We start from the raw sequence: 26,949 nt of genomic DNA, 5'->3' as shown, positions 1-26,949 counted from the left end.
AAATGTGCAATCCGCATTTAAACAAAATTTGACCGGTGCAAAAGTATGGGCACCCTTATCAATTTCTTGATTTGAACACTCCTAACTACTTTTTACTGACTTACTAAAGCACTAAATTGGTTTTGTAACCTCATTGAGCTTTGAACTTCATAGGCAGGTGTATCCAATCATGAGAAAAGGTATTTAAGGTGGCCACTTCAAGTTGTTCTCCTATTTGAATCTCCTATGAAGAGTGGCATCATGGCCTCCTCAAAACAACTCTCAAATGATCTGAAAACAAAGATTATTCAACATAGTTGTTCAGGGGAAGGATACAAAAAGTTGTCTCAGAGATTTAAACTGTCAGTTTCCACTGTGAGGAACATAGTAAGGAAATGGAAGAACACAGGTACAGTTCTTTTTAAGCCCAAAAGTGGCAGGCCAAGAAAAATATCAGAAAGGCAGAGAAGAAGAATGGTGAGAACAGTCAAGGTCAATCCACAGACCACCTCCAAAGACCTGCAGCATCATCTTGCTGCAGATGGTGTCAATGTGCATCGGTCAACAATACAGCGCACATTGCACAAGGAGAAGTTGTATGGGAGAGTGATGCGAAAGAAGCCGTTTCTGCAAGCACGCCACAAACAGAGTCGCCTGAGGTATGCAAAAGCACATTTGGACAAGCCAGTTACATTTTGGAAGAAGGTCCTGTGGACTGATGAAACAAAGATTGACTTGTTTGTTCACACAAAAAGGCGTTATGCATGGAGGCAAAAAACACGGCATTCCAAGAAAAGCACTTACTACCCACAGTAAAATTTGGTAGAGGTTCCATCATGCTTTGGGGCTGTGTGGCCAATGCCGGTATCGGGAGTCTTGTTAAAGTTGAGGGTTGCATGGATTCAACTCAGTATCAGCAGATTCTTGACAATAATGTGCAAGAATCAGTGACGAAGTTGAAGTTACGCAGGGAATGGATATTTCAGCAAGACAATGATCCAAAACACTGCTCCAAATCTACTCAGGCATTCATGCAGAGGAACAATTACAATGTTCTGGAATGGCCATCCCAGTCCCCAGACCTGAATATCATTGAAAATCTGTGGGATGATTTGCAGCGTGCTGTCCATGCTTGGCGACCATCAAACTTAACTGAACTGGAATTGTTTTGTAAACAGGAATGGTCAAATATACCTTCATCCAGGATCCAGGAACAAATTAAAAGCTACAGGAAGCGACTAGAGGCTGTTATTTTTGCAAAAGGAGGATCTACAAAATATTAATGTCACTTTTATGTTGAGGTGCCCATACTTCTGCACCGGTCAAATTTTGTTTAAATGCGGATTGCACATTTTCTGTTAGTGCAATAATCCTCATTTCAATCCAGAAATAATACTCAGTCCATCAGTTATTAGATATATGAAACTGAAATAGCTGTTGCAAAAACCCAAATTGTTATAAAAAAAAAGGTTAACATTAATAGGGGTGCCCAAACTTTTTCATATGACTGTATGCTGGGTATGTGAGTATGAAACCTTCAGAGGCCCATCTGTTTCATTGTTCAATACACATATCCATTTTGGAAATAGATCAGTTTTTGTCATATTCTCATTCGATTTGTGGATAACAGTCTGCCATTAAAAGGAATTTGTGAACAGATTTTTGCTATTTAACCTGAAAGCAGCATAATATCATAAATGTAGAAACAGAGACCCTGATTACAGTGATATGTCACATAATGGGCTGCTGGTTGTCATTTCAATAAAATCGGTGTTTTATCAGCAAGAGATTATCATTAGAATATTAGTTGTCTCATTCCATGTAGTCCTCTTGCTCTGTGTAAAGGGTGCTTTACACGCTGCAACATCGCTAACAATATATCGTCGGGGTCATGACGTTAGTGACGCACATCCGGCGCCGTTAGCGACATCGCAGCGTGTGACACCAAGGAGCGATGATCAACGATCGCAAAAGTGTCAAAAATCGCTGATCATTGACACATCGCTCCTTTTCATAATATCGTTGCTGCTGCAGGTATGATGTTGTTCGTCGTTCCTGCGGCATCACACATCAATATGTGTGACACCGCAGGAACGATGAACATCTCCTTACCTGCGTCCACCGGTAATGAGGAAGGAAGTAGGTGGGCGGCATGTTCCGGCCGCTCATCTCCGCCCCTCCTCTGCTATTGGGCGGCCGCTTAGTGACGCCGCAGTGACGTCGCTATGATGCCGAACGCACCTCCCCCTTGAAGGAGGGATTGTTCGGCGGTCACAGCGACGTCACTGAAAAGGTATGTGCGTGTGACGCTGCCATAACGATAATGTTTGCTACGGCAGCGATCACCAAATGTCGCACGAACGACGGGGGCGGGTGCTATCGCGCACAACATTGCTAGCAATCGCTAGCGATGTCGCAGCGTGTAAAGCACCCTTAACCCTGCGTCACTGATTATCCGCTTTCTACAAATGCACAGTGTACACAGAAAGCTGTCAATTAGTGGTATGGGTGAGGTTATATAAAGCATTCAGAGAAAGCATAGGTCTATGGAGATGTTTATTAAACAGTTGAAAAATGTAAGACATACTTTCACTAGTGTGATATCCATTTTTTACTGATCCACTGCCAAGATGCAATTTATAAAAAAAAAAAAAAGTTCAGTCTACCTGCTTCAGACTGAAAAATAAATGGAAGCAAAAGATCCAAATTGTAGGCATTGGTCCATTCCTCACACGTGTAGAAATTCACATAGATGTGTGAATGTAGCCTTACGGATTTTTCTCGCACTCATAAGATGGACCAATTTTCATCCGTTTGATATGTGTGTAACGATTTTACTATCAGAGTTTCATCGTTTCTTGTAGTTTTTTTTGCACATGAGAATTTTTAGAAGCTTCTACTATCAAACAAATATGATAATCGAATAGCATATGGTTGACATCTGAGCGCTCCCCAATTTTTTCACGGACCTTTAGACTTGCATTGGTGACTTTGATCCATTGCTCAGCTCAAAATCAAACATGTATTAGTGCTTTGGTGTGGACCACTCATACATGTCAGCAGTCCCATAGACTATAACATTTACGAGTTTTACCTGTGAACTCATACGTGAAAACCTGATGTGTGATTCAGCCCTTACTAAGAGGGGAAGTGCAGTTAGTTATTGATACCGATGGATGATTGAAGACAGGAGTGAGCAAATGAATGCGCATCGCTGAGAGACGTGACCATGTTGTGCCTTGTGCCCATCATCTTACCAATATGCATAGTTTCTGTTGTCAGTGACAATCATCATGTGAGCCTTGAAAAGAATATGCATTTTTATATGATTTGTTCTTTTGATTTAAATCAAAACACAGAAAGACAAAAACAAATTGACATCTTGAAATTTTTTAGCAGTCACAGTTATGTGCCAAGAGCTAAACGACTGTCTAATTTCGGTTTATATAAAAGCACCATCGGAGCTTGAGCAGACAATTCATAGTAAGTGCTAGGAGTAAGTCCAGGAGAATACTAATCATTTTACATTACACACATGGAAATGTAAAGATCACTTCCAGACCATAGTGCTAATAATCTAAACTGGTCAGTGAAGAGCATTTCATATATAACACAATATAAATTTGGTGTAGTCTTCTCTTTCATCATGTAGCAATGTATAAAGTAGATCCTGTCGGCATCTTTATATTCTTCATCTGTGCATATAGCTGTCAATGCTGTAATATCCCAATAATGTTTGGTACGTTAAATAAAAAAAAAACAAGTTCTTTAAGTGCAAATCCTAATAGTCATTCCGTTCCTTGTTGGAATTTGGGTAGTTGATGCATTTAGAAGTTTTTAATGCTGATTACATTTCAGCAGTGGACAATGGGAAGACAAAAAAGTCTTCCCTTTAAGTTCCTTGAGTGAATAGGAACAACCTTTTTTCAACACCACATGTATTGATCATGGGTGATCACTACCATTCCTGTAATTTAATGATGTTGCCATGTTCTTAAGTTTTTAATCTGTCCAGTGAAAGTGCAATGAGTCCCGGCATGCTACGGTAGAGGGAACTATTGTCCAGACCAACAAGACTGATGAATGATGACGACTTCCCAGCTACACACACGCGAACACGAGCTCTGTACAAACCTTTCCCATTCTTCGAGCCCAGGTCCACCAGGATCTGTGAGAGGAGGAACATTGGTTAATGATCTCTAGCCATCATACAATGTATTGCAATATATCAACCTGTATAATTTCCCTGGTATTTCTTGGTTCTGGGTTTATGTATAAGGCTGCATTTACACTTCAACACACTTTACAGACTAGTCACCAGTCACCCGACACAGTCTGTTAAGTTCAGGTGGGAAAGTCAACGGCCAGTCATTGATGTGTGAATCTGGCCTAAGAGAAAGGTGGGACTAGTGAGCTACGAGTGATAATCATAAAAAGATCACTTCCGGTAAAGGGCCAATTCGAATCGCATGAAGAGTAATTTCCTTTGTTTCCTTGTGGAATAGGCTCTGCAATCAAACTACAAATGATATAGTACACTCATTTGTAGCCCTATTACATATTCTTTGCAGGGGTGAAAATTATTGTTGGCAGTCAGCACATGCTCTTGTGGAAACAGCCGGGCTGCCGACAATGATGTGAAATTACTCCAGTAATCCCAAAGGGTAATGCATGGAATTTTTATTATGAGTCTTCTGAGGAATAAAAAGTTACATGCGCTCTTTTATTGTCATATTTTTGAGAAAAGTTGGGACTGGAAGAGGACTTTTTCTACTTAAAGGGAACCTGTCACCGGATGTTTATAATACTTACCTAACAGTCGGTGTGGAGCAGACTGGTCGAATGGGCGTCTTCGTTCTCCGGGTCACTCGCCTCCTCTTTCGGCCATCTTTGTCCTCCATCTAAAGCTAGTGTGGATGACGCGTTCTACGTCATCTACACTAGATGACAGTGAGGTCCTGCGCAGGCGCACTTTGATCTTCCAATGATCGGGCATGTTATTCGTTCATTGGCTGATGGCCAGCTTAACTACACAAGCCAGGTAATTGGTAAACAAATTTTCTGCCAAATGCTCATTTCCAATTATGAGCTCATCTACAGTGCCTTGAAAAATTATTCATACCCCCTGAACTTTTCCACAGTTTTTCACATTACACCCATAAACCTAAAGGTATTTTATTGAGATTGTGTGTGATATACCAACAGAAATTAGCAAGTATCTATGAAGTGTAAAATAAATTTATACTTGAATTTTTAAACATTTTAAAAATATAAATCTGAAAATTGTGACATGCATGTGTATTCAGCCTCTTGTAATCTGATATCCTAAATAAAATCCTGCATAACCAATTTTCTCCAGCAGTCACCTAATTAATAACTTGAGTCCACCTGTGTGTAATTTATTCTTGGTATAACTACAGCTGCTCTGTGAAAGCCTCAGAGGTTTAATGGAGAACATTAGGGATCAAACAGCATCACGAAAACCAAGGAACACACCAGACAGGGCAGGGATAAAATTGTAAAAAATAGTAAAGCAGGGCTAGATTATAAAAAAAATGCCTCAAACTCTGAATATCTCAGAGAGCACTGTTCAATTCATCATCCAAAAATGGAAGGAGTATCGCACAATGGCAATCCTACTAGACATGTCTGTGCACCTAAACTAATATCCCAAGCAAGGAGAGCACTAAATAGAGGATAAGCCAAGAGGCCCATGGTCACTCAGGAGCAGCTGCAGAAATCCACAGCTCAGGAGGGAGAATCTGTACACAGGACAACAACTCGTTGTATACTCTACAAATCTGGCCTGTATGGAAAAGTGGCAAGAAGAAAGACAGAAATTCTGGAAAGCAAGTAATAAGAAGTCCCATTTGCAGTTATCAAAAAGCAATTTAAGGACACAGCAAACATGTTGAAAAAAATGCTCTGGTCAGTTAAAACCAAAGTAGAGCTTTTTGGGCTAAATGCTGTGTGTGATGATAAACTATCACTGTACATCACCTAAAAACACCATCCCAAACGTCACAGATGGTGGTGGCAGCATCAAGCTGTGGGGATGCATTTTTTCAGCAGAGAAAAGGAAGCTTGTCAGAGTTAACGGGAATATGGGTGAAGCTACACTGATGAGATAAAGGGTAATAATGTTTTGAACTTTTGACTTTCAGGCTCCATATCTCACCATCCACTACAGCTTTCAGAGTGAGACTACCTTTATTTTATAGACAATCATCTTGCCTATGTCATACATAAATTTGACTTGCAACTATTTAGCATATGATTAGTTATAAAGATTTCTGTATGAGAATGCTACTATATTCCTCTGGCAGTGGTTTATCTCCCTGAAAACAAAGGGGCTGTCAGTCAGAAATCTGTGCATGGCTCATTTTTGGCATTCACTGTCACATTGTATGCATTTGTAATCATTTACTGCCAAAACGCCTTGTTGGGAAAGTTGGTAAAACTTGCACCAGAATGATGGCACATTTAGCTTGAAAAATCTCCTCCATTATTACTAATACTAGAAGGTGGCCTGATTCTAACGTATCGGGTAGTCTTAAATGTGTATGTAGGTTAGCAGATTGAATAATAAGGTAATGAATGGACTGGATGGGTTAGGTTTAATTTAGTATTCTTATAATTGTTTATTGGTTTTAAAATGACAAACAACAGAAAAAACAGTTGTAATAGATGAGTTTAATGTTTAATGATGTCCATGGCTTTTAATGAAAGAAGGCCATGAACAGTGTAAAGTTAAGTAAAAATATGCTGATGCTGTGATGTGGCCCAATGCTGGTATGTGCCCCCATCGTGGTGCAGCCACCATCCTGACATGTGCCCCCATCCTGCAGGGTAATGTGTGCGGGGGACGGAGTGTGGGGGGGTGGAGCCGAGCGGCGCCATGGCGCTGAGGACGTCAGTGCCGGGGACTGAATGGCTGGGGACAGGTGACTATCCAGGTGTGAGTATGTGTGTGTGTGTTCAGTGTATACATGCGGAAGGCGGAGTGTGGGGGGCGGAGCGGGGTAATGTGTGCGGGGGCGGAGTGCGTGGGTGTGGAGCCAATCGGGGCCATGGCGCTGAGGACGTCAGTGCTGGGGACTGCATGGCTGGGGACAGGTGACTATTCGTGTGTGTGTGTGTTCAGTGTATACATGTGGAGGGCGGAGTGCGGGGGGTGGAGCCGAGTGGGGTAATGTGTGCCGGGGGCGGAAGAGAGCGGTGGGTATGTGTCGGCTGGGTTGCCGGTGTGGGTTCCTGGGGGTGCAGCACTCACTGGGGAGTCGGGGCTCTGTGTGGGTGCAGGGAAAAGTGTCGGGCGTCGTCCTGTCGGCCCGTAGTTCGGGCTGTTCAGTTAGCTGAGCCGGGTGTCGCAGGCTCTTTAGCGCGCGCAGTGTGGCGACGGTTCTCACTGTAATGACGTCATTTTGGAGCAAGACAGACAGGCAGAATAAGGCAATTATATATTGTGAGGTAGCAGCGTTGTTTGGGCAAAAACGTGAGGCAGTGAGGCAGCAGCGTGTTCACACCAACAGTCTATTTATTGTTGCAGCATAAATAGATCCAATTTCCCACAGTCAAAGTCTCTTCCGGATCACAGCCGGTGCATATAGACAAATTCTTTGCATCAAAAAGTCTTGTTACCTTAGGACCCCGATAACCGCAGGGATCTGTATAAGGTTCTCCTAGGCTGACACTCTTGGCCTGTGTTCACTCCACACAGAGCCAGCCTAGCTCACACCGCATGTGTTAGCTTCACCAAGCCTGGCTCTCAACTGAGACACACCCTGCTGTGCTCTGCATGAGTTTAAATGAAAATGCTGGACATGAGAATTGCTACAAAACCTGGACTGGGAGGAGGGATCTGTCTCCCTGTTACCCTTTGTGCTATACTCCCAGTAATAGCTATAGCAAACTCAGAGGGTTTCCAGACACATTCTGGGGGACACATAGCGGTCTTCAAATATTACCCCTGTCACTGCCTCATATATCCCCCCCTCAGTTCAAACGGGCGGGGTTGAACTTTTGCCAACATACAGGGACCTCTGGACAGGGCATCCGCATTGCCCTGCAACCTACCAGCCCGGTGTTCCACAGAAAAGTGAAAGTTCTGCAAGGAGAGAAACCACCTGGTGACTCTAGCATTTCTCTCCTTAGCATTCCTCATCCAGACCAAAGGGGAGTGGTCTGTCAACAGGCGAAAGTGTCGCCCCAGCAGGTAGTAGCGGAGGGATTCCAGAGCCCATTTTATGGCCAGGCACTCCTTCTCCACTATGCTATAGTTCTTCTCCACCGGGGTGAGTTTTCTACTCAAATAGGTGACCGGGTACTCCTCTCCATCTACCTCCTGGGACAGAACCGCACCCAGACCCACCTCAGAGGCATCTGCCTGTACTATAAACTCCTTTTGAAAGTCAGGGTTGACAAGGACAGGCTGACCACATAGGACTACCTTTAGCACCTGAAAGGCTTCCTCTGCTTGTGTATTCCAGTGGACCATGACCGACTTCTTCCCTTTTAAAAGATCGGACAAAGGCGCCGACCTTCCAGCAAAATTGGGTATGAATCGTCGGTAATACCCCATTATACCCAGAAAGGCTCTTACCTGTTTTGTGGTAAGGGGACGAGGCCAGTTTTGAATGGCTTCGATTTTGTTTACTTGTGGCTTGATAACCCCTTGGCCTATCACATACCCCAAGTAACGGGCTTCTTTGAGACCCATAGCACATTTGCTTGGATTCGCCGTCAGACCAGCCGCTCTGAGCGAATCCACTACCGCTTGTACCTGAGATAAGTGGGTGCTCCAGTCACTGCTATAGATGATGATGTCATCCAAATATGCAGAGGCATATGGTTGATGGGGTTCTAACACTATGTCCATTAACCTCTGAAACGTGGCCGGAGCCCCATGTAAACCAAATGGCAAGACGACATAGTGATAGAGCCCCCCTGGCGTGACAAAAGCGGTCTTTTCTTTTGCCGCCTCTGTCAGCGGCACCTGCCAGTAACCTTTAGTGAGATCGAGAGTCGTGAAGTACTGGGCCCGTCCCAGTCTCTCTATCAGCTCGTCGACCCTGGGCATGGGGTACATATCAAACTTCGATACCTCATTTAACTTTCGGAAGTCATTACAGAATCTTAAAGAACCGTCTGGTTTCGGGATCAGCACAATGGGACTGGCCCATTCGCTCGTGGATTTTTCAATAACCCCTAGTTGGAGCATCTTTTTTACCTCCTCCGCAATGGCTTGCCTATGAGCCTCTGGTACCCGGTATGGCCTCAGGCGTACCCTTACTTGAGGCTCGGTGACAATATCATGGTGGATTACGGTTGTTCGGCCGGGTAGGCTTGAGAAAACATCCGTATTCCGCTGCACTAATCTCCGAGACTCCCGTCTCTGCTGTTTTGAGAGAGAATCCCCTATCCTTACTCCCAATTCATCATCAGGGGACTCCTCCTTTGTTGTTGTCAAGGCACCTGAAAAGGTTAGGTCCAACGTTACGTCAGCCACCATACATTCCCTGTCTTTCCATGCCTTCAGCAGGTTTACATGGTAGATTTGCTCTGGTTTTCTTCTACCTGGCTGATACACCTTATAGTTTACTTCCCCCACTTTCTCCCGGATCTCATAGGGACCTTGCCATTTGGCTAAGAACTTACTTTCTGCAGTATGTATTAGGACTAAGACACGATCTCCTGGTTTAAAAGACCTGATGGAGGCCTTTCTATTATACTGAGTACTTTGGGCTGCCTGAGCATCCAGCAAATGCTCTTTAACAATGGGCATTATTGCCGTGATACGATCCTGCATACCCATAACGTATTCCACTGTGCTTTTGTGAGGGGTGGGCTCCTGTTCCCAAGTTTCCTTAACTATATCCAGCAGTCCCCGTGGATGTCTGCCATACAGTAACTCAAATGGCGAGAACCCGGTGGAAGATTGTGGGACCTCGCGGATAGCGAACATTAAATAGGGCAATAACATGTCCCAATCTTTCCCCTCTTTGGAGACCACCTTTTTCAACATAGCCTTTAGAGTTTTATTAAAACGTTCCACTAGACCATCAGTCTGGGGATGGTACACCAACGTGCGTAGCTGCTTGATCTGGAGGAGTTTGCACAGTTCCTTTGTAATTTTAGACATAAAGGGAGTGCCCTGATCGGTCAGGATTTCTTTGGGTAACCCCACGCGACAGAACATAGCAAACAACTCCCGAGCAATAAGCCTCGCCGAGGTGTGACGTAGTGGAATGGCCTCCGGATAACGTGTTGCGTAATCCATCACTACCAGGATGTGCTGGTGACCGCGGGCTGATTTTACAATGGGTCCGATCAGATCCATAGCAATCCACTCAAAAGGCACCTCTATAATGGGTAAAGGTATCAGAGGACTACGGAAACGGTGCGTTGGTGCGGTCAACTGACAAACTGGGCAGGACTCACAGAACCTCTTAATTTCTGCGCCGACCCCTGGCCAGTAAAACCGCTGAAACATGCGTTCCCGCGTTTTCTCTTCACCTAGGTGCCCACTCATTAGGTGGTTATGAGCCAATTCCAAGGTCTGACGGCGGTACGGCTGAGGGACCACCAACTGTTCCACTATTTCCCCCCCGGATTGTATCAACCCGATAGAGCAACTCTCGCTTTAGAGCCATGTAGGGAGTTTCCAGCCTGGCACCAGGCCGCTGGGGTACCCCATCAATTACCTGTACATTTCCACGTCCAGGAGCCAATGTGGGGTCCCGGAGCTGTGCTGTTCCGAAATTATCTGGAGACACGTTCAACTCCGGGATTGCCTCGGGTGGCTCAACCTCTCCTGCCATTACCTCTAGGGGGAACCTGGCAGGGTTACACTCTGTCCCTATACTGGTGACCCCTACGGCAGGTATCCCTGAGTCGGGATCGTCCGGCTCAGGGCCTGGTTCAATCATACACCTCGGAGGGCTAGGTCGCCTCCCACATAATGTCCAGAACAGGGGCAAGTCTCTTCCCAAAATAACAGCATATGGAAGTCTTTTCATCACCCCCACTTCATGTTGAACCTCTCCACACAAGGTAGCAATGGTGACCCTTTCCATAGGGTATTCACGTAGGTCTCCATGAATACAAAGTACCCCTACTTTATGTCCCGTAGGGTTTTCCCCAGAGACCAAGGAGGCATGTACAAGAGTCACTACACTTCCTGAGTCCAACAAAGCCTCTGCTGTATAGCCATTAACACGTACTTTGCAGAGATGGGGCTCCTCCCCCATAGTAACAGTGCTTACGGTACAAACAGTATGGGCATACATTGATACCCGGCGAGCGTACCGGCAGTCCATGGGTTCTGTTGTGAGTGGGCACTGTGCCATCACATGCCCGAGCTGATGGCACCGCCAGCACATAACAGCAGAGGTGTCCCTGCTTCGGGTGTCTGACTTTGGGGAACCGGGACTCCTGCTGACCTTAGTCTGGGGTTTACTCTCTGCCAGGGCTGAAGACGAGGCAGCACCCGAGGAGGGACGGGAGTCTTTTACCAACTGTGAAGGGGGCGTATCCCTACGGAGTGCCCGCCGTGAAGCAGAGTCCCGGACCAACTCCTGGGTAGCTGTGTAGCGTTCCACCAAATTCACTAGCTGGTCTAGGGTACCGGGGTCCCCCTGTCCCACCCACCGTTGAATGGGGGCTGGCAAAGTCCGCACAAACCGTTCAATCACCACCCGCTCAATCATCTGTCCGGGGTTCAAGGTCTCCGGCTGCAGCCATTTTTTTACAAGGGCCAGTAAGACATGGGCCTGTGAGCGTGCAGGTTTTCCCTCCTCAAAGGACCACTGATTCACTCGTTGGGCCCGGAGATAAGTGTTAACCCCCATCCGTGCAAGGATCTCACCTTTCAGTATGCCATAGTCCTTGGCATCCTCCGTGCTGAGATCCAGGTAGGCTTTTTGGGGTTCACCTACCAGGAACGGGGCCACGACATCAGTCCAACGGTCGGTAGACAATTTCTCTCGCTCAGCGGTCCTCTCAAACACGGAGAGAAAGGCTTCTGGGTCATCCTCTGCACTCATCTTTGTAAGTGCCGCCCTTACTCTGTCCTGGGCCGCAGGAAGGACTGGATGACCTGGAGTTACCGCTGGGAGCGCTTCTCGCAGAGCAGAAAGCTGCTTAGTCAACAAGCTGTTTGTCTCGTGTTGCTGAGCTAACGCCCGCTGGTGCTGAGCATTAGCTTGTTGCTGCTGTGCACTGGTTTGTGCAAAAACCTGCTGTAGTTGAGCAGTAGACTGGGCCAGCTGCTTTACAAGATCCTCCATAGTGGCTGCTGAGGTAAACTGTAACTTTGCAGGCTTGATCATAAACATGTGAAAACTGGGTTGTTGCCCCTAGCAACCAGGCTGCAACGCCTGCAGGCTTCGTGGACCCGCCGATCCACCGCAAACAGTCAGTAGAAAAAAAATTTTTTTTTTTTCTTTCTTCCGGGTAAGTACCTCTTAGGCCATTGCCCTTAGCAACCAGGCTGCCATGCCCGCATTCTCCACCATAATGTGAGGTAGCAGCGTTGTTTGGGCAAAAACGTGAGGCAGTGAGGCAGCAGCGTGTTCACACCAACAGTCTATTTATTGTTGCAGCATAAATAGATCCAATTTCCCACAGTCAAAGTCTCTTCCGGATCACAGCCGGTGCATATAGATAAATTCTTTGCATCAAAAAGTCTTGTTACCTTAGGACCCCGATAACCGCAGGGATCTGTATAAGGTTCTCCTAGGCTGACACTCTTGGCCTGTGTTCACTCCACACAGAGCCAGCCTAGCTCACACCGCATGTGTTAGCTTCACCAAGCCTGGCTCTCAACTGAGACACACCCTGCTGTGCTCTGCATGAGTTTAAATGAAAATGCTGGACATGAGAATTGCTACAAAACCTGGACTGGGAGGAGGGATCTGTCTCCCTGTTACCCTTTGTGCTATACTCCCAGTAATAGCTATAGCAAACTCAGAGGGTTTCCAGACACATTCTGGGGGACACATAGCGGTCTTCAAATATTACCCCTGTCACTGCCTCACAATATATAGATTATTACAGTGGGGAAAAAAAGAATTGTCAGCCATCAATTGTGCAATTTCTCCCACTTAAGCCAGCTTTACACCTTACAATTAGGTGTGCGATCTCGTATGCGATGTGACACGCCCAGGTCGCATATGCGATTTAATGAGATCGCACGTAGGTCGTTCATTTGCTGACACACGTGCGTTAGTAGTCTATGTTAAATTGATCAATTTTGTGTGTGATCCTTTAGATCATGTGTTCTGTGACGTATGCATTGGGCACCCTTCTTTTTTTTTTTATTTATTGACTTGCCAAGCGTGTGTAATGTGTAGGGATGCGTTTTTACTATGTCATCTGCCATTCAGCTCTGCTACATGGCCGCTAACAGCAGACACAGACAGCCATGTAGCAGAGCTGAATGGCAGATGACAGCAGACACAGACACAGCCGCACGATCAGAATGAACTCGGGTTAACTTCACCCGACTTCATTGTCATGCTGCGGCTCTGTCTGTGCCGTGTCCTGGTTAGCGGTCACCCGTGAAGGACTCACCGATGACCGCTAAACTCCTGAGTAACTGAATTGAGCAGCCCTCTCTCATATACTCACCGATCCCCGATCACCGGCGCGGCGCTGCACGGCATTCACACTGCTCCAGCGGCTTTTACAATTTTGAAAAAGCCGGCCGCTCATTAAACAATCTCGTATTCCCTGCTTTCCCTGCCCACCGGCGCCTATGATTGGTTGCAGTGAGACACGCCCCCACGCTGAGTGACAGGTGTCTCACTGCACCCAATCACAGCAGCCGGTGGGCGTGTCTATACTGTGCAGTGAAATAAATAATTAAATAATTAAAAAAAACGGCGTGCAGTCCCCCCCAATTTTAAAACCAGCCAGATAAAGCCATACGGCTGAAGGCTGGTATTCTCAGGATGGGGAGCTCCACGTTATGGGGAGCCCCCCAGCCTAACAATATCAGCCTGCAGCCGCCCAGAATTGCCGCATACATTAGATGCGACAGTTCTGGGACTGTACCCGGCTCTTCCCGATTTGCCCTGGTGCTTTGGCAAATCGGGGTAATAAGGAGTTATTCGCAGCCCATAGCTGCCAATAAGTCCTAGATTAATCATGTCAGGCGTCTCCCCGAGATACCTTCCATGATTAATCTGTAAGTGACAGTAAATAAACACACACACCCGAAAAAATCCTTTATTAGAAATAAAAAACACAAACATATATCCTCGTTCACCACTTTAATAAGCCCGAAAAAGCCCTCCATGTCCGGCGTAATCCAGGATGATCCAGCGTCGCTTCCAGCTCTGCTGCATGGAGGTGACCGGAGCTGCAGAATACACAATACACAGCCGCTCCTGTCACCTCCATGCAGCAACTGAAGACAGCCGCGCGATCAGCTGAGCTGTCACTGAGGTTACCCGCGGCCACCACTGGATCCAGTCACCTCCATGCAGCAGAGCTGGAAGCGACGCTGGATCATTCATCCTGGATTACGCCGGACATGGACGTGGAGCTCCCCATCCTGAGAATACCAGCCTTCAGCCGTATGGCTTTATCTGGCTGGTTTTAAAATTGGGGGGGACCGCACGCCGTTTTTTTTAATTAATTATTTATTTCACTGCACAGTATAGACACGCCCACCGGCTGCTGTGATTGGGTGCAGTGAGACACCTGTCACTCAGCGTGGGGGCGTGTCTCACTGCAACCAATCATAGGTGATGGTGGGCGGGGAAAGCAGGGAATACGAGATAGTTTAATGAGCGGCCGGCTTTTTCAAAATTGTAAAAGCCGCTGGTGCAGTGTGAATGCCGTGCAGCGCCGCGCCGGTGATCGGGGATCGGTGAGTATGAGAGAGGGGGTAAGAAGGATAGACTGACATGGACAGAGAGAGAGGGACAGAGATAGTGACCGACTGACAGAGATTAGTGAATGACAGACATTGTGAGGCGCTTCAGAACGCAGCTTTTCAGCTGTGCTCTGAAGCGGACCTTTTTTAAGCTGCGGTGCAGAGTGCACACCTGCGCACATAGCCTCAGACATCAAAATCGTATGAGGGATGTCACACGTTTCAATTGACTAGGTTCGTACAACAAAACGTCCAATATATGAGGAATAAATGACATGTTTGCGATCAACGTATTTGTGTTCAATCTTGATCGCACATAGGTGTCACACGCAAATACGTCACGAACGATGCCGGATGTGCGTCACTCACAACTTGACCCTGACAACGGATTGAAAGATCTATTGAAGTGTGTAAAGCAGGCATTAAAAAGATGAGCGAGGCCTGAAATTGACATCATAGGTAGACCACAACTATGAGAGACAAAATGAGAAAACAAATCCAGAAAATCACCTTGTCTGATTTGGCAAGGATTTTTTTGCAAATTATGGTGGAAAATAAGTATTTGGTCAATAACAAAATTTCATCTCAATATTTTGTTATATATCCGTTGTTAGCAATGACAGAGGTCTAATGTTTTCTGTAAGTCTTCACAAGGTTGGCAAACACTGTTGGTGGTATGTTGGCCCATTCCTCCACGCAGATCTCCTCTAGAGCAGGGATGTTTTGGGCCTGTCACTAGGCAACAAGGACTTTCAACTCCCTACAAAGGTTTTCAATGGGGTTAAGATCTGAGACTGGCTAGGCCACTCCAGGACCTTCATATGCTTCTTACAAAGCCATGCCTTGGTGGTGTGCTTGGAATCATTATCATGCTGAAAGACCAAGGCACATTTAATCTTCAATGCCCTTGCTGATGGAAGGAGGTTTGCACTCAAAATCTCACGATACATGGCCCCCTTCATTCTTTCATGTACACAGATCAGTCATCCTGGTCCCTTTGCAGAGCAAAAATCCCAAAGTATGATGTTGCCACCCGCACACTTCACAGTAGGTATGGTGTTCTTTGGCTGCAACTCAGCATTCTTTCTCCTCCAAACATGACGAGTTGTGTTTCTACCAAACAGTTCTACTTTGGTTTCATCAGACCATATGACACTCTCCCAATACTCTTCTGGATAATCCAAATGCTCTCTAGCGAACTTTGGATGGGCCAGGACATGTACTTGCTTAAGCAGGAGGACACATCTGGCACTGCAGGATCTGAGTTCCTTGCTGTGTAGTGTGCTACCTATGGTAGCCCTTGTTACGGTGGTCCCAGCTCCATGCAGGTCATTCACTAGGTACCCTGTGTGGTTCTGGGATTTTTGCTCACCGTTCTTGTGATCATTTTGACCGCATGGGGTGAGATCTTGCATGGAGCCCCAAATTGAGGGAGATTATCAGTGGTCTTGTGTGTCTTCCATTTTCTTATTATTGTTCCCACAGTTGATTTAATCACACCAAGCTGCTTACCTATTGCAGGTTCAGTCTTCCCAGCCTGGTGCAGAGTTGCAATTTTGTTTCTAGTGTCCTTCGATAGATCTTTGGTCTTCATCATAGTGGAGTTTGGAGTGTGACTGTTTGAGGTGGTGGACAGGTGTCTTTTATACTGATAACAAGTTCAAACAGGTGCCATTACTACAGCTAATGAGCGGAGGACAGAAGAGCCTCTTAAAGAAGACGTGACAGGTCTGTGAGAACCAAAAATCTTGCATGTTTTATATTACTTATTTTCCATCATAATTTGCAAAAACAAATCTTGCCAAATCAGACACGGCGATTTTCTGCATTTGCTTTATCATTTTATCTCTCATAGTTGTGGTCTACCTATGATGTCAATTACAGGCCTCTCATCTTTTTAAGTGAGAGAACTTGCACAATTGGTGGCTGACCAAATACTTTTTTTCCCACTGTATATCTTCACGTAGGAAAAGTCTAACACTACAGGAACTAGCTCAGTGGATATAAAATATGAAATCTAAGGTGAAATTTATAAATATGTTTCATTTTTAACGCTCATTATCTGTGGTGATGAGAAGTGATTAGACCCGTACATCAGGCATTGACGATGTCCTCTTATGAAGGGATAATACCTCATGTGCTCATGTTTTGCAGCTACTTCTCCCTTTGAGGAATACAATCTTTAGCAGCTTGTTGGATTGCTTTATTATTTACTACAGTTTACTATAATTCTCACCTCTTGAAACTTCATTGACAGGTCTCTCTCGGGAACCTGTAGGATCCATTTATACTTCTCTTTAATGGATTGAACTTCATTAATGGCTTCTGACAAACGTTGACAACCTGTGCACAGTACAGCATTTAGGGATCAAGTCAAAAGACAGATAATAACAACCCTCATGCACTCTGCTCAGAGCAAATCAAAGACTAAAAATAGTCCTGCCATACAAATCCTGTCAACTCACATAGACAACTGATTATTGTAGAGCTGGGCAAAGAGCGACCGACAAGTTATATACAGCCTGCGGACTGAGGCAGTCAAAGGGAGCAAAACAGTGAACTACGGGCTGCACCGTGCCCTCTGTCGTTGCAGCCGTCCACCCAATATCATCGTTATCCTAGCTAGGAAGCTATTTGGGGTGGATAAAGTATATAAGAGGCTATGTGGGGCTTAGACTCTATAGGAGGCTATGTTGGGCTCATACACTATATAGGAGGCCATGTGGGGCTCATAGAGTATAATGAAGGCTATGGGGGTCATACAGTAAAAAGGAGGCTATGTGGGGCTCATAGCGTATATAAGAGTCTGTGGGGCTCATAGAGTATATAGGGGGCTATGTGGGGGTCATAAAGTATATAAAAGGCTTTTTGGGGCTCATGGATATGGAGGATATGTATATGTCACGTGCATAGGAAGCTATTTGGGGGCTCATAAAGTATATAGGAGGCTGTGTGGAACTCATGTACAGTTAGGTCCAGAAATATTTGGACAGTGACACAAGTTTTGTTATTTTAGCTGTTTACAAAAACATGTTCAGAAATACAATTATATATATATAATATGGGCTGAAAGTGCACACTCCCAGCTGCAATATGAGAGTTTTCACATCCAAATCGGAGAAAGGGTTTAGGAATCGTAGCTCTGTAATGCATAGCCTCCTCTTTTTCAAGGGACCAAAAGTAATTGGACAAGGGACTCTAAGGGCTGCAATTAACTCTGAAGGCATCTCCCTCGTTAACCTGTAATCAATGAAGTAGTTAAAAGGTCTGGGGTTGATTACAGGTGTGTGGTTTTGCATTTGGAAGCTGTTGCTGTGACCAGACAACATGCGGTCTAAGGAACTCTCAATTGAGGTGAAGCAGAACATCCTGAGGCTGAAAAAAAAGAAAAAATCCATCAGAGAGATAGCAGACATGCTTGGAGTAGCAAAATCAACAGTCGGGTACATTCTGAGAAAAAAGGAATTGACTGGTGAGCTTGGGAACTCAAAAAGGCCTGGGCGTCCACGGATGACAACAGTGGTGGATGATCGCCGCATACTTTCTTTGGTGAAGAAGAACCCTTTCACAACATCAACTGAAGTCCAGAACACTCTCAGTGAAGTAGGTGTATCTGTCTCTAAGTCAACAGTAAAGAGAAGACTCCATGAAAGTAAATACAAAGGGTTCACATCTAGATGCAAACCATTCATCAATTCCAAAAATAGACAGGCCAGAGTTAAATTTGCTGAAAAACACCTCATGAAGCCAGCTCAGCTCAGTGCTGGAAAAGTATTCTATGGACAGATGAGACCAAGATCAACCTGTACCAGAATGATGGGAAGAAAAAAGTTTGGAGAAGAAAGGGAACGGCACATGATCCAAGGCACACCACATCCTCTGTAAAACATGGTGGAGGCAACGGGATGGCATGGGCATGCATGGCTTTCAATGGCACTGGGTCACTTGTGTTTATTGATGACATAACAGCAGACAAGAGTAGCCAGATGAATTCTGAAGTGTACTGGGATATACGTTCAGCCCAGATTCAGCCAAATGCCAAAAAGTTGATCGGACGGCGCTTCATAGTACAGATGGACAATGATCCCAAGCATACAGCCAAAGCTACCCAGGAGTTCATGAGTGCAAAAAAGTGGAACATTCTGCAATGGCCAAGTCAATCACCAGATCTTAACCCAATTGAGCATGCATTTCACTTGCTCAAATCCAGACTTAAGACGGAAAGACCCACAAACAAGCAAGACCTGAAGGCTGCGGCTGTAAAGGCCTGGCAAAGCATTAAGAAGGAGGAAACCCAGCGTTTGGTGATGTCCATGGGTTCCAGACTTAAGGCAGTGATTGCCTCCAAAGGATTCGCAACAAAATATTGACAATAAAAATATTTTGTTTGGGTTTGGTTTATTTGTCCAATTACTTTTGACCTCCTAAAATGTGGAGTGTTTGTAAAGAAATGTGTACAATTCCTACAATTTCTATTAGATATTTTTGTTCAAACCTTCAAATTAAACGTTACAATCTGCACTTGAATTCTGTTGTAGAGGTTTCATTTCAAATCCAATGTGGTGGCATGCAGAGCCCAACTCGCGAAAATTGTGTCACTGTCCAAATATTTCTGGACCTAACTGTACAAGTGCATCTCAATAAATTAGAATATCTTGCAGAAGTTAATTTATTTCAGTAATTTAATACAAAAAGGGAAACACATCTATTATATGGAGCTGTGTCTGTAGACCAGATGCAACAGTGTAGCAAGACACTATTGCCTTTATTCATGTAGCAAGGCAATATTGCATTTATTCATAACTATATTGGAAAGCTAAAAGCTGCATAAAACCCGGAGGTGACCAACTATTTAATTTCATAAATATATTTTTCTGGCTAACACAGCACCACAATATTTTTTTAACTATCTAATATACAACTCAAAACTTTCTAGCTACCTTCTTCAATGTTGGATTTCTAATCTGTGCCAGTCACCACTTTTTAGAACATAATGACAATCAATATTCCTAAATTTTATCCTCTTGTTATGCCTCTTCTGCGGTTTCCATTTATTATGGATATCTCGATGCAGTAATGGATCCATTGTACGACAAATAATGCCTAAAGCCTGCTTTACACGTTGCAATTTCGCATACGATATCGTATGCGATTTGCAACGCCCCCATCGTATGTGCAGCACGTTCAATTTGTTGAATGTGCCGCACAAACGATTAACCCCCGTACTTACCCGTCCATACGACCTCGATGTGGACGGCGAATGTCCACTTCCTGGAGTGGGAGAGACGTTCGGCGTCACATCGACGTCACATCGACGTCACGCGGCAGCCGGCCAATAGGAGTGGAGGGGCGGAGCTGAGCGGGACGTAAACATACCGCCCACCTCCTTCCTTCCGCATTGGGGGCCGGGAGCCGCAGGACGTAGGTAAGATCTGTTCATCGTTCCCGGGGTGTCACACAGTGCGATGTGTGATACCCTGGGTACGATGAACAATCTGACGTGCAATTCTAGAGAAAGGTACGATGTGTATGCGATGAACGTTTTACCGTTCAATCGCAATCGCACGTACCTGTCACACACTGCAATGTACCTTACGATGCCGGATGTGCGTCACTTACGACGTGACCCCGCCGACACATTGTAAGATACATTGCAGTGTGTAAAGCAGGCTTTATACTCAACTGGCCCTATTGATTTAGAATTGTCAGATATCATTGTGGTATGTTTTATCTGAAAGTAGCCTTATACTCTGTCAAATTTGAAAGGTTGAAGGAATTTGCGCTAGAGATTGTAATAGAAATAAAAACACAAAAACCTTACTTTTCTATATAGTATTTAGGTGCCAGGATTCTTTATTTGGATATTGTAGCTGTACTTGTTGAAGCACAACTCAATAGTTTTCTGTTTTATTTCCCCACTCGAGTGTTGTAAGTCCCCTGCCCCCTGTCTTATGCTGGCGTCACACGAGACGATCCATCATGCGATATGTCGTCTGGGTCACAGTTTTCGTGACGCACATCCGGCATCGTTTGCGACGTCGTTTTGTGTGACACCTACGAGTGTCTCAGAACAATCGCAAATCGGTTAAAAATCGTGTATCGTTTACACATCGTTTATTTTTAAAAAATCGTTTATTCTTCCCTGCGTCGGTTGTTCATCGTACCCGGGGTAGCACACATCGCTCTGTGTGACACCCCGGGAACGATGAACTGCAGCTTACCTGCGGCCGCCGGCAATGCTGAAGGGAGGAGGTGTGCGGGATGTTTATGTCCCGCTCATCTCCGCCCCTCCACTTCTATTGGCCGTCGGCTGTGTGACGTCGCTGTGACGCCGAACGTTCCATCCCCTTCAGGAAGTGGATGTTCGCCGCCCACAGCGACGTTGCTCAGCAAGTAAGTACGTGTGACGGGGGTTTAACGACTTTGTGCGCCACGGGCAACTAATTGCAAGTGACGCACAAACGACTAGGGTGGGTACGATCGCTCGTGCGATCGCACAATAGATTGTATCGTGTGACAGCCGCTTTATTCTCACCTGCCTCTATCTTCCTCTGTTTCCAGTGTGGCTCCCTTTGTTCTTCGGGGATTTGTGACCTGACGGCAGCTCCAATGTTTAAAGGAGCGCAACGGAGGTCACAACTCTGGCTCGGTCTGGCTCTCATAGAGTTGTATTGGGAGCTTGTGACATAACTTATGATTTCTCGCACGTCACAAGTTACTGTCACAAGATGAATCGGAGTGGTGTCGGTAAAAGGTGAAGCTACTGGAAGGGGGGTACATGATAGGGGGCTTACATTTAAAGCAGCACTCTAGAGGTGAAAACAAACAAAAAAAACAATGCTGGAGTAGTGCTTTAAATAGTGCCCACAAATAGGGCAACATTTTCCTACCAACATATACCTTTTAACTTTTATTTGACTGTAGTGTGTTGTGACAATACTGGATATTATGTATATAAGAACTTGGCACTCTACAAAGTGATGCAGAAAAATAAATAGAAATTTATTTCAAAATTACAATCCGTTGCAAATAAATTAACATTTCAACCTATCTGACCTTCATCAGAACTGAAAATAGCACAAACATTATATCAGCAAATTAATTTCAGAATACATATACATGTACATACATGTACAAGTAAAGATACTAGTACATGTGAAGAAAATTATACTGATGCATATAGGAAAAAGAGAGAGAAGAGGGAAGGTTTTTTTTTTTTAATTTAAGATCATTATTATCAAGATAACCATAATTACAATTATAAGTGCATACACAGGACATATGGAAGACACACCTAGTTTAAAGGGGAATATGTATTAATTAAAATTGCATATAGGCACATGAGGCTTCATACATATATAGTGCGAGTCATTCACCTGGATAAGTTTTTATCATGGACTTTATCAAAGCAATTGTGCTTTAAAATGAACATTCTAGGTTAGTAAGGCTGCTGTGGGATTGACAACTGGAAACTCTAAAATATCAAGCGGGCTTTACACGCTACGATTTCGCTACAGCGATCTCGTTGGGGTCACGGATTTTGTGACGCACATGCGGCCGCTGTAGCGATGTCGTAGCGTGTGACTTCTAGGAGCGATTTTGGATCGTTACAAAAACGTCCAAAATCGCTCCTCGCTGACATGGGGGTCCGCTGCCAGTTATCGCTGCTGTCGCTGGGGCGAAGTTGATCCTCGTCCCTGCAGCAGCACACATCGCTCCGTGTGATGCCGCAGGAACGAGGATCATCTCCTTACCTGCCTCCGGCCACAATGCGGAAGAAAGGAGGTAGGCGGGATGTTATGTCCCGCTCATCTCCGCCCCTCCGCTTTCATTGGGCGGCCGATTAGTGACATCGCTGTGACGCCAAACGGACCGCCCCCTTTGAAAGGAGGCGGTACGCCGGTCACAGCGACGTCGCTATGCAGGTAGTATGTGTGACGGGGGTGCCAGATTTTGTGCGCGACGGGCAGCGATATGCCCGTTTCGCACAAACGATGGGGGTGGGTCGCATGCTAGTGATATCGGGCCGGATATCGCAGCATGTAAAGCCACCCTAAAAGCGCAGAGAGAGAGAAATCACAAACCAAATGCATAAAATTGATAACAGCACTAATAATATGCAGGTGAGTGCTGCAGGGGAAGGGGCTACAATATACTGTGCTGTATGTCCATATATAGCAGGTGAGTAGCGTGGGCTTATTGCTGGGATGTGATGTAATATGTAGTTATCCCTGGAGTCTGCTGATGCTAAGAAAGGAAACAATCACTGGAAGTGACGTATTGCTATTGAGACGTTAGGCTGAAGGACCTAAGGAGCGAATGGAAGTTGTGTGTGATCACTTCCTATGTAAATACAGTGGTGAATAAAGTATTTAGTCAGCCACCAATTATGCAAGTTCTCCCATTTAAAAAGATGAGAAAGGCTTGTAGTTGACATTATAAGTAGACCACAACTATGAAAGATAAAATGAGAAAACAAATCCAGAAAATCACCTTGTCTGATTTGACAAGATTTTGTTTACAAATTATTGTGGAAAATAAGAAGTCATCTAAAAACATGCAAGATTTCTGGCTCTCACAGACCTGTAACTTCTTCTTTAAGAGGCTCCTCTGTCCTCCACTCATTACCTGTAATAATGGTGTCACGCTCCCCGGGTCCCCTGCGCTGCCCTCCGGCTCACCTGTCACGCTCCCCGGCTCCCCTGCCTCGCTTCCCGGTTCCTTGGTCCGGTCACCGCCGCTCCCCGCTCTCCAGCATCCATTGCCGGCGCGTCCCCGGCGTCCTGGCCCCCGCTCCCGGCGCCCGTCGGCTTCTCAGCCCCAGCCCGTCCCTGCTGCTTCCTCCTTGCAGCTTCCTGCTCTGGCTTCTGGCACTCGGGCCGCGCGCATGCGCATTAGGGCGCGCGCGCGGTCATTGACCCTTTCTTAAAGGGCCAGCGTCCATTAACAGGAAATGATGCAAACAGGTACAGGGTATAAAGGGGTTTAATGTCCAAGGGGGCGGGGCCTGATCTTCGTGTTTCTTAAGCTAGGAGTCAGGTCTCCTGGTGTCTCTACGATATACTCACCTATCTCTCTTGTAGAGCCGTGCCTGCCTCGCCATCCGGTCCTGCCGAATCCCGAACCCCGAATGCTGTCCATCTGCCATCCTGACAGTCCGTACCATCTCGGATCCCTGCGGTGACCCGTCATCTCGCTCCAAAGGTTCCGGACCCCGCCTGACATCTTCTCGGCTTCCGAACCTGAGCTGCGTCACCCGGACTACCATCAGTGACTCCGTGGTCCCAGGGACTTCTCCGTTATACTCGTATGCACGGACTGTTCTGCTGCCTATAGTGCTTCAGCTACCGGACCCCTTACCACCATCTAGGAGTTCGGCCCAGTGGATCCACCTCCTGGGTCTGCCCGTCCACCTGGCCCTGACAGTAAGATCAGGCCATGGATCCCGCTGCAGCACTAGCAGCCGTACAGGAGGAACTCCAACGCCAGCGTGAGACTCAGACCCGCATGCTGCAATTCATGTCTTCTGTGGACGCCCGCCTGAACACGCTACAAGCAGCAGTTACGTCTTCAACATCCCGGGCTTCCACTAGTCAAGCCACGGCTCCAGCTCCTGTGGCGACTTCTTCAGATACTTCCAGACTTCGTTTGGCCTCACCACCCCGGTACGCCGGAGACCCCAAGACCTGCAGGGGATTCTTAAACCAATGCTCCCTCCATTTCACGCAGCTGCCGCATTTGTTTGCCTCCGACCAAGCCAAGGTCGCCTTCATCATGTCCCATCTAGAGGGTGAGGCACTGGCGTGGATGAACCCCTTGTGGGAGAAGGGGGATCCTGTGACCACGAACATCCAAGAGTTCCTGCAGGCATTCCGTGGCACCTTTGATGAGCCCGGACGCGCCTCCGCGTCTGCTTCGTCTCTTCTCCGGTTACGTCAGGGGACTCTGACGGTGGGTCAATACGCAATCCGGTTTTGCACCCTGGCTTCGGAACTCGGCTGGAACAACGAGGCCCTAACCGCCGCCTTCTGGGAAGGACTCTCGGGGCGAATTAAAGATGAGCTGGCGGGTCGTGACGTACCGACCACCCTGGATGCCCTGATTGCCCTAGCGACTCGAGTAGACATTCGCTTTCAGGAGCGATCCAAGGAAGTGTCCCGTGAGAGACGTCCGGTACGGCATTCCTCTCCTCCGCAGAAGCCCTCTGTACTTCAGTCATCGACAGCTGGGGCCCCCGTCCACGAGCCCATGCAGATCGACCGAGTGCGGCAGTCTGAACAACGTCGAGCAGAGCGGCTCGCCAAGGGTCTCTGCTTTTACTGCGGAGAGGGCACACACCTGCTACGCTCCTGTCCAGAGAGGCCGGGAAACTCCAAAGCCTAGGGTTGGTAGGAGAGGCCACCCTAGGTGCTGGGACTCTCTCAGACCCGGTTACGTGGACTGTGCAAGTGACAACGGGAGAGACGCGGTTCACGGCTGAGGCATACCTCGATTCCGGGGCAGCAGGCAATTTCATCCAGCAGGCCACGGTGGACAAGTACCAGGTGCCTGTTACTCCACTCGACAAGCCCCTAGTGATTGCCTCTGTGGATGGAAGACCCCTCTCTGACACCATCTCCTGGATCACCAGGCCGGTCGAACTGCGTATCGGTGCCCTGCACACCGAGAACATCGCTCTCTACGTCCTTCCACACATGTCCCATCAAATCCTGCTGGGACTTCCCTGGTTGCGGACACACGAACCATCAGTCAGCTGGGGCACTGGCGAAATCACCCGATGGGGCTCTTCGTGCCATGAGAAGTGTCTGAAGACCATACAACCCATCCGACGACCTCCAGTTCCAGAGAACCTACCGGGACTGCCCTCGGCCTATTGGTCCTTCGCAGACGTCTTTGATAAAAAGGAATCTGAGGTACTTCCGCCACATCGTCCTTAAGATTGTGCCATCGACCTGCTCCCAGGAACAACACCACCTCGAGGACGGATATATCCATTGTCTCCAGCCGAAACAAGGGCCATGTCTACTTACATCACAGAGAGCCTGGCAAGGGGATTCATTCGGAGATCCTCCTCTCCTGCTGGAGCAGGCTTCTTCTTCGTCAAGAAGAAAGAGGGCGACTAACGCCCATGCATAGATTACCGGGGATTGAATCAAATCACCGTAAAAAACAAGTACCCTCTTCCGCTCATCCCCGAATTGTTTGACCGGCTTAGAGGAGCTTGTGTGTTCACCAAGCTGGATCTTCGGGGTGCTTACAATCTGGTACGCATCCGCTCTGGGGACGAATGGAAGACCGCGTTCAATACTCGCGATGGGCACTATGAATACTGCGTGATGCCCTTAGGCCTGTGTAACGCCCCAGCCGTCTTTCAAGAACTGGTGAACGACGTTTTCCGGGACCTTCTCTACGTCTGTGTGGTAGTGTATCTGGATGACATCCTTGTCTTCTCTCCGGACCTCCAGACCCACAGAGAGAACGTGCAGCTGGTTCTACAAAGACTGAGAGAGAATTGTCTGTATGCCAAGTACGAGAAGTGTGTCTTTGAGCAGTCTTCTCTCCCCTTCCTGGGGTACATCATCTCTGATACCGGACTGCAGATGGATCCAAAGAAGGTCTCCTCCATTCTCAACTGGCCTCCTCCTTCTGGACTGAAGGCAATCCAACGTTTCCTGGGATTCGCCAACTACTACCGCCAGTTTATCCCTCACTTCTCTGCTCTGACTGCTCCTCTCTCCGCTTTGACCAAGAAGGAGGCTAATCCAAAGGACTGGTCACCTGCGGCCGACGCCGCGTTTGGCTCTCTGAAGCGGGCATTTGCCTCCTCTCCTGTACTCCACCGTCCGGAGTTAAACCGCCAGTTCACCTTGGAGGTGGATGCCTCCTCCTCGGGAGCCGGAGCAGTGCTCATGCAGAAGTCCTCCTCCGGGAAGATGGTGACTTGCGGTTTCTTCTCCAACAGCTTCTCAGCGCCTGAACGCAACTACACCATCGGTGACCGAGAGCTATTGGCAGTCAAACTGGCCCTGGAGGAATGGCGCTACCTTCTGGAAGGAGCAGTGTACCCCGTGATTATTTACACGGACCAC

At 46.7% G+C, this 26,949-nt stretch overlaps 1 protein-coding gene across 2 annotated transcripts in view; it reads right to left on the bottom strand.

Moving 5' to 3' along the window:
• Positions 1–2,602: 2,602 nt before the first annotated feature.
• PRSS56 (serine protease 56) overlaps positions 2,603–26,949 on the bottom strand; it is a 184,936-nt gene continuing 160,589 nt past the window's right edge. Inside the window, exons 16-17 of one of the 2 annotated variants that reach the window (XM_075340420.1) lie at positions 17,097–17,203; positions 2,603–4,147 (exon numbers count right to left, since the gene is read on the bottom strand). In XM_075340420.1, the coding sequence (XP_075196535.1) occupies positions 3,974–4,147; positions 17,097–17,203 (281 nt within the window). In that variant the 3' untranslated portion in view covers positions 2,603–3,973. The remainder of the gene's footprint in view (positions 4,148–17,096; positions 17,204–26,949) is intronic. The other variant, XM_075340421.1, reaches the window with a different exon arrangement.

This window comes from Anomaloglossus baeobatrachus, chromosome 3 (genome assembly GCF_048569485.1).
Source record: "Anomaloglossus baeobatrachus isolate aAnoBae1 chromosome 3, aAnoBae1.hap1, whole genome shotgun sequence".
NCBI lineage: Eukaryota > Metazoa > Chordata > Amphibia > Anura > Aromobatidae > Anomaloglossus > Anomaloglossus baeobatrachus.
Note: the sequence above shows the minus strand (reverse complement) of the source record. Positions and strands in the feature narration are given on the sequence as shown.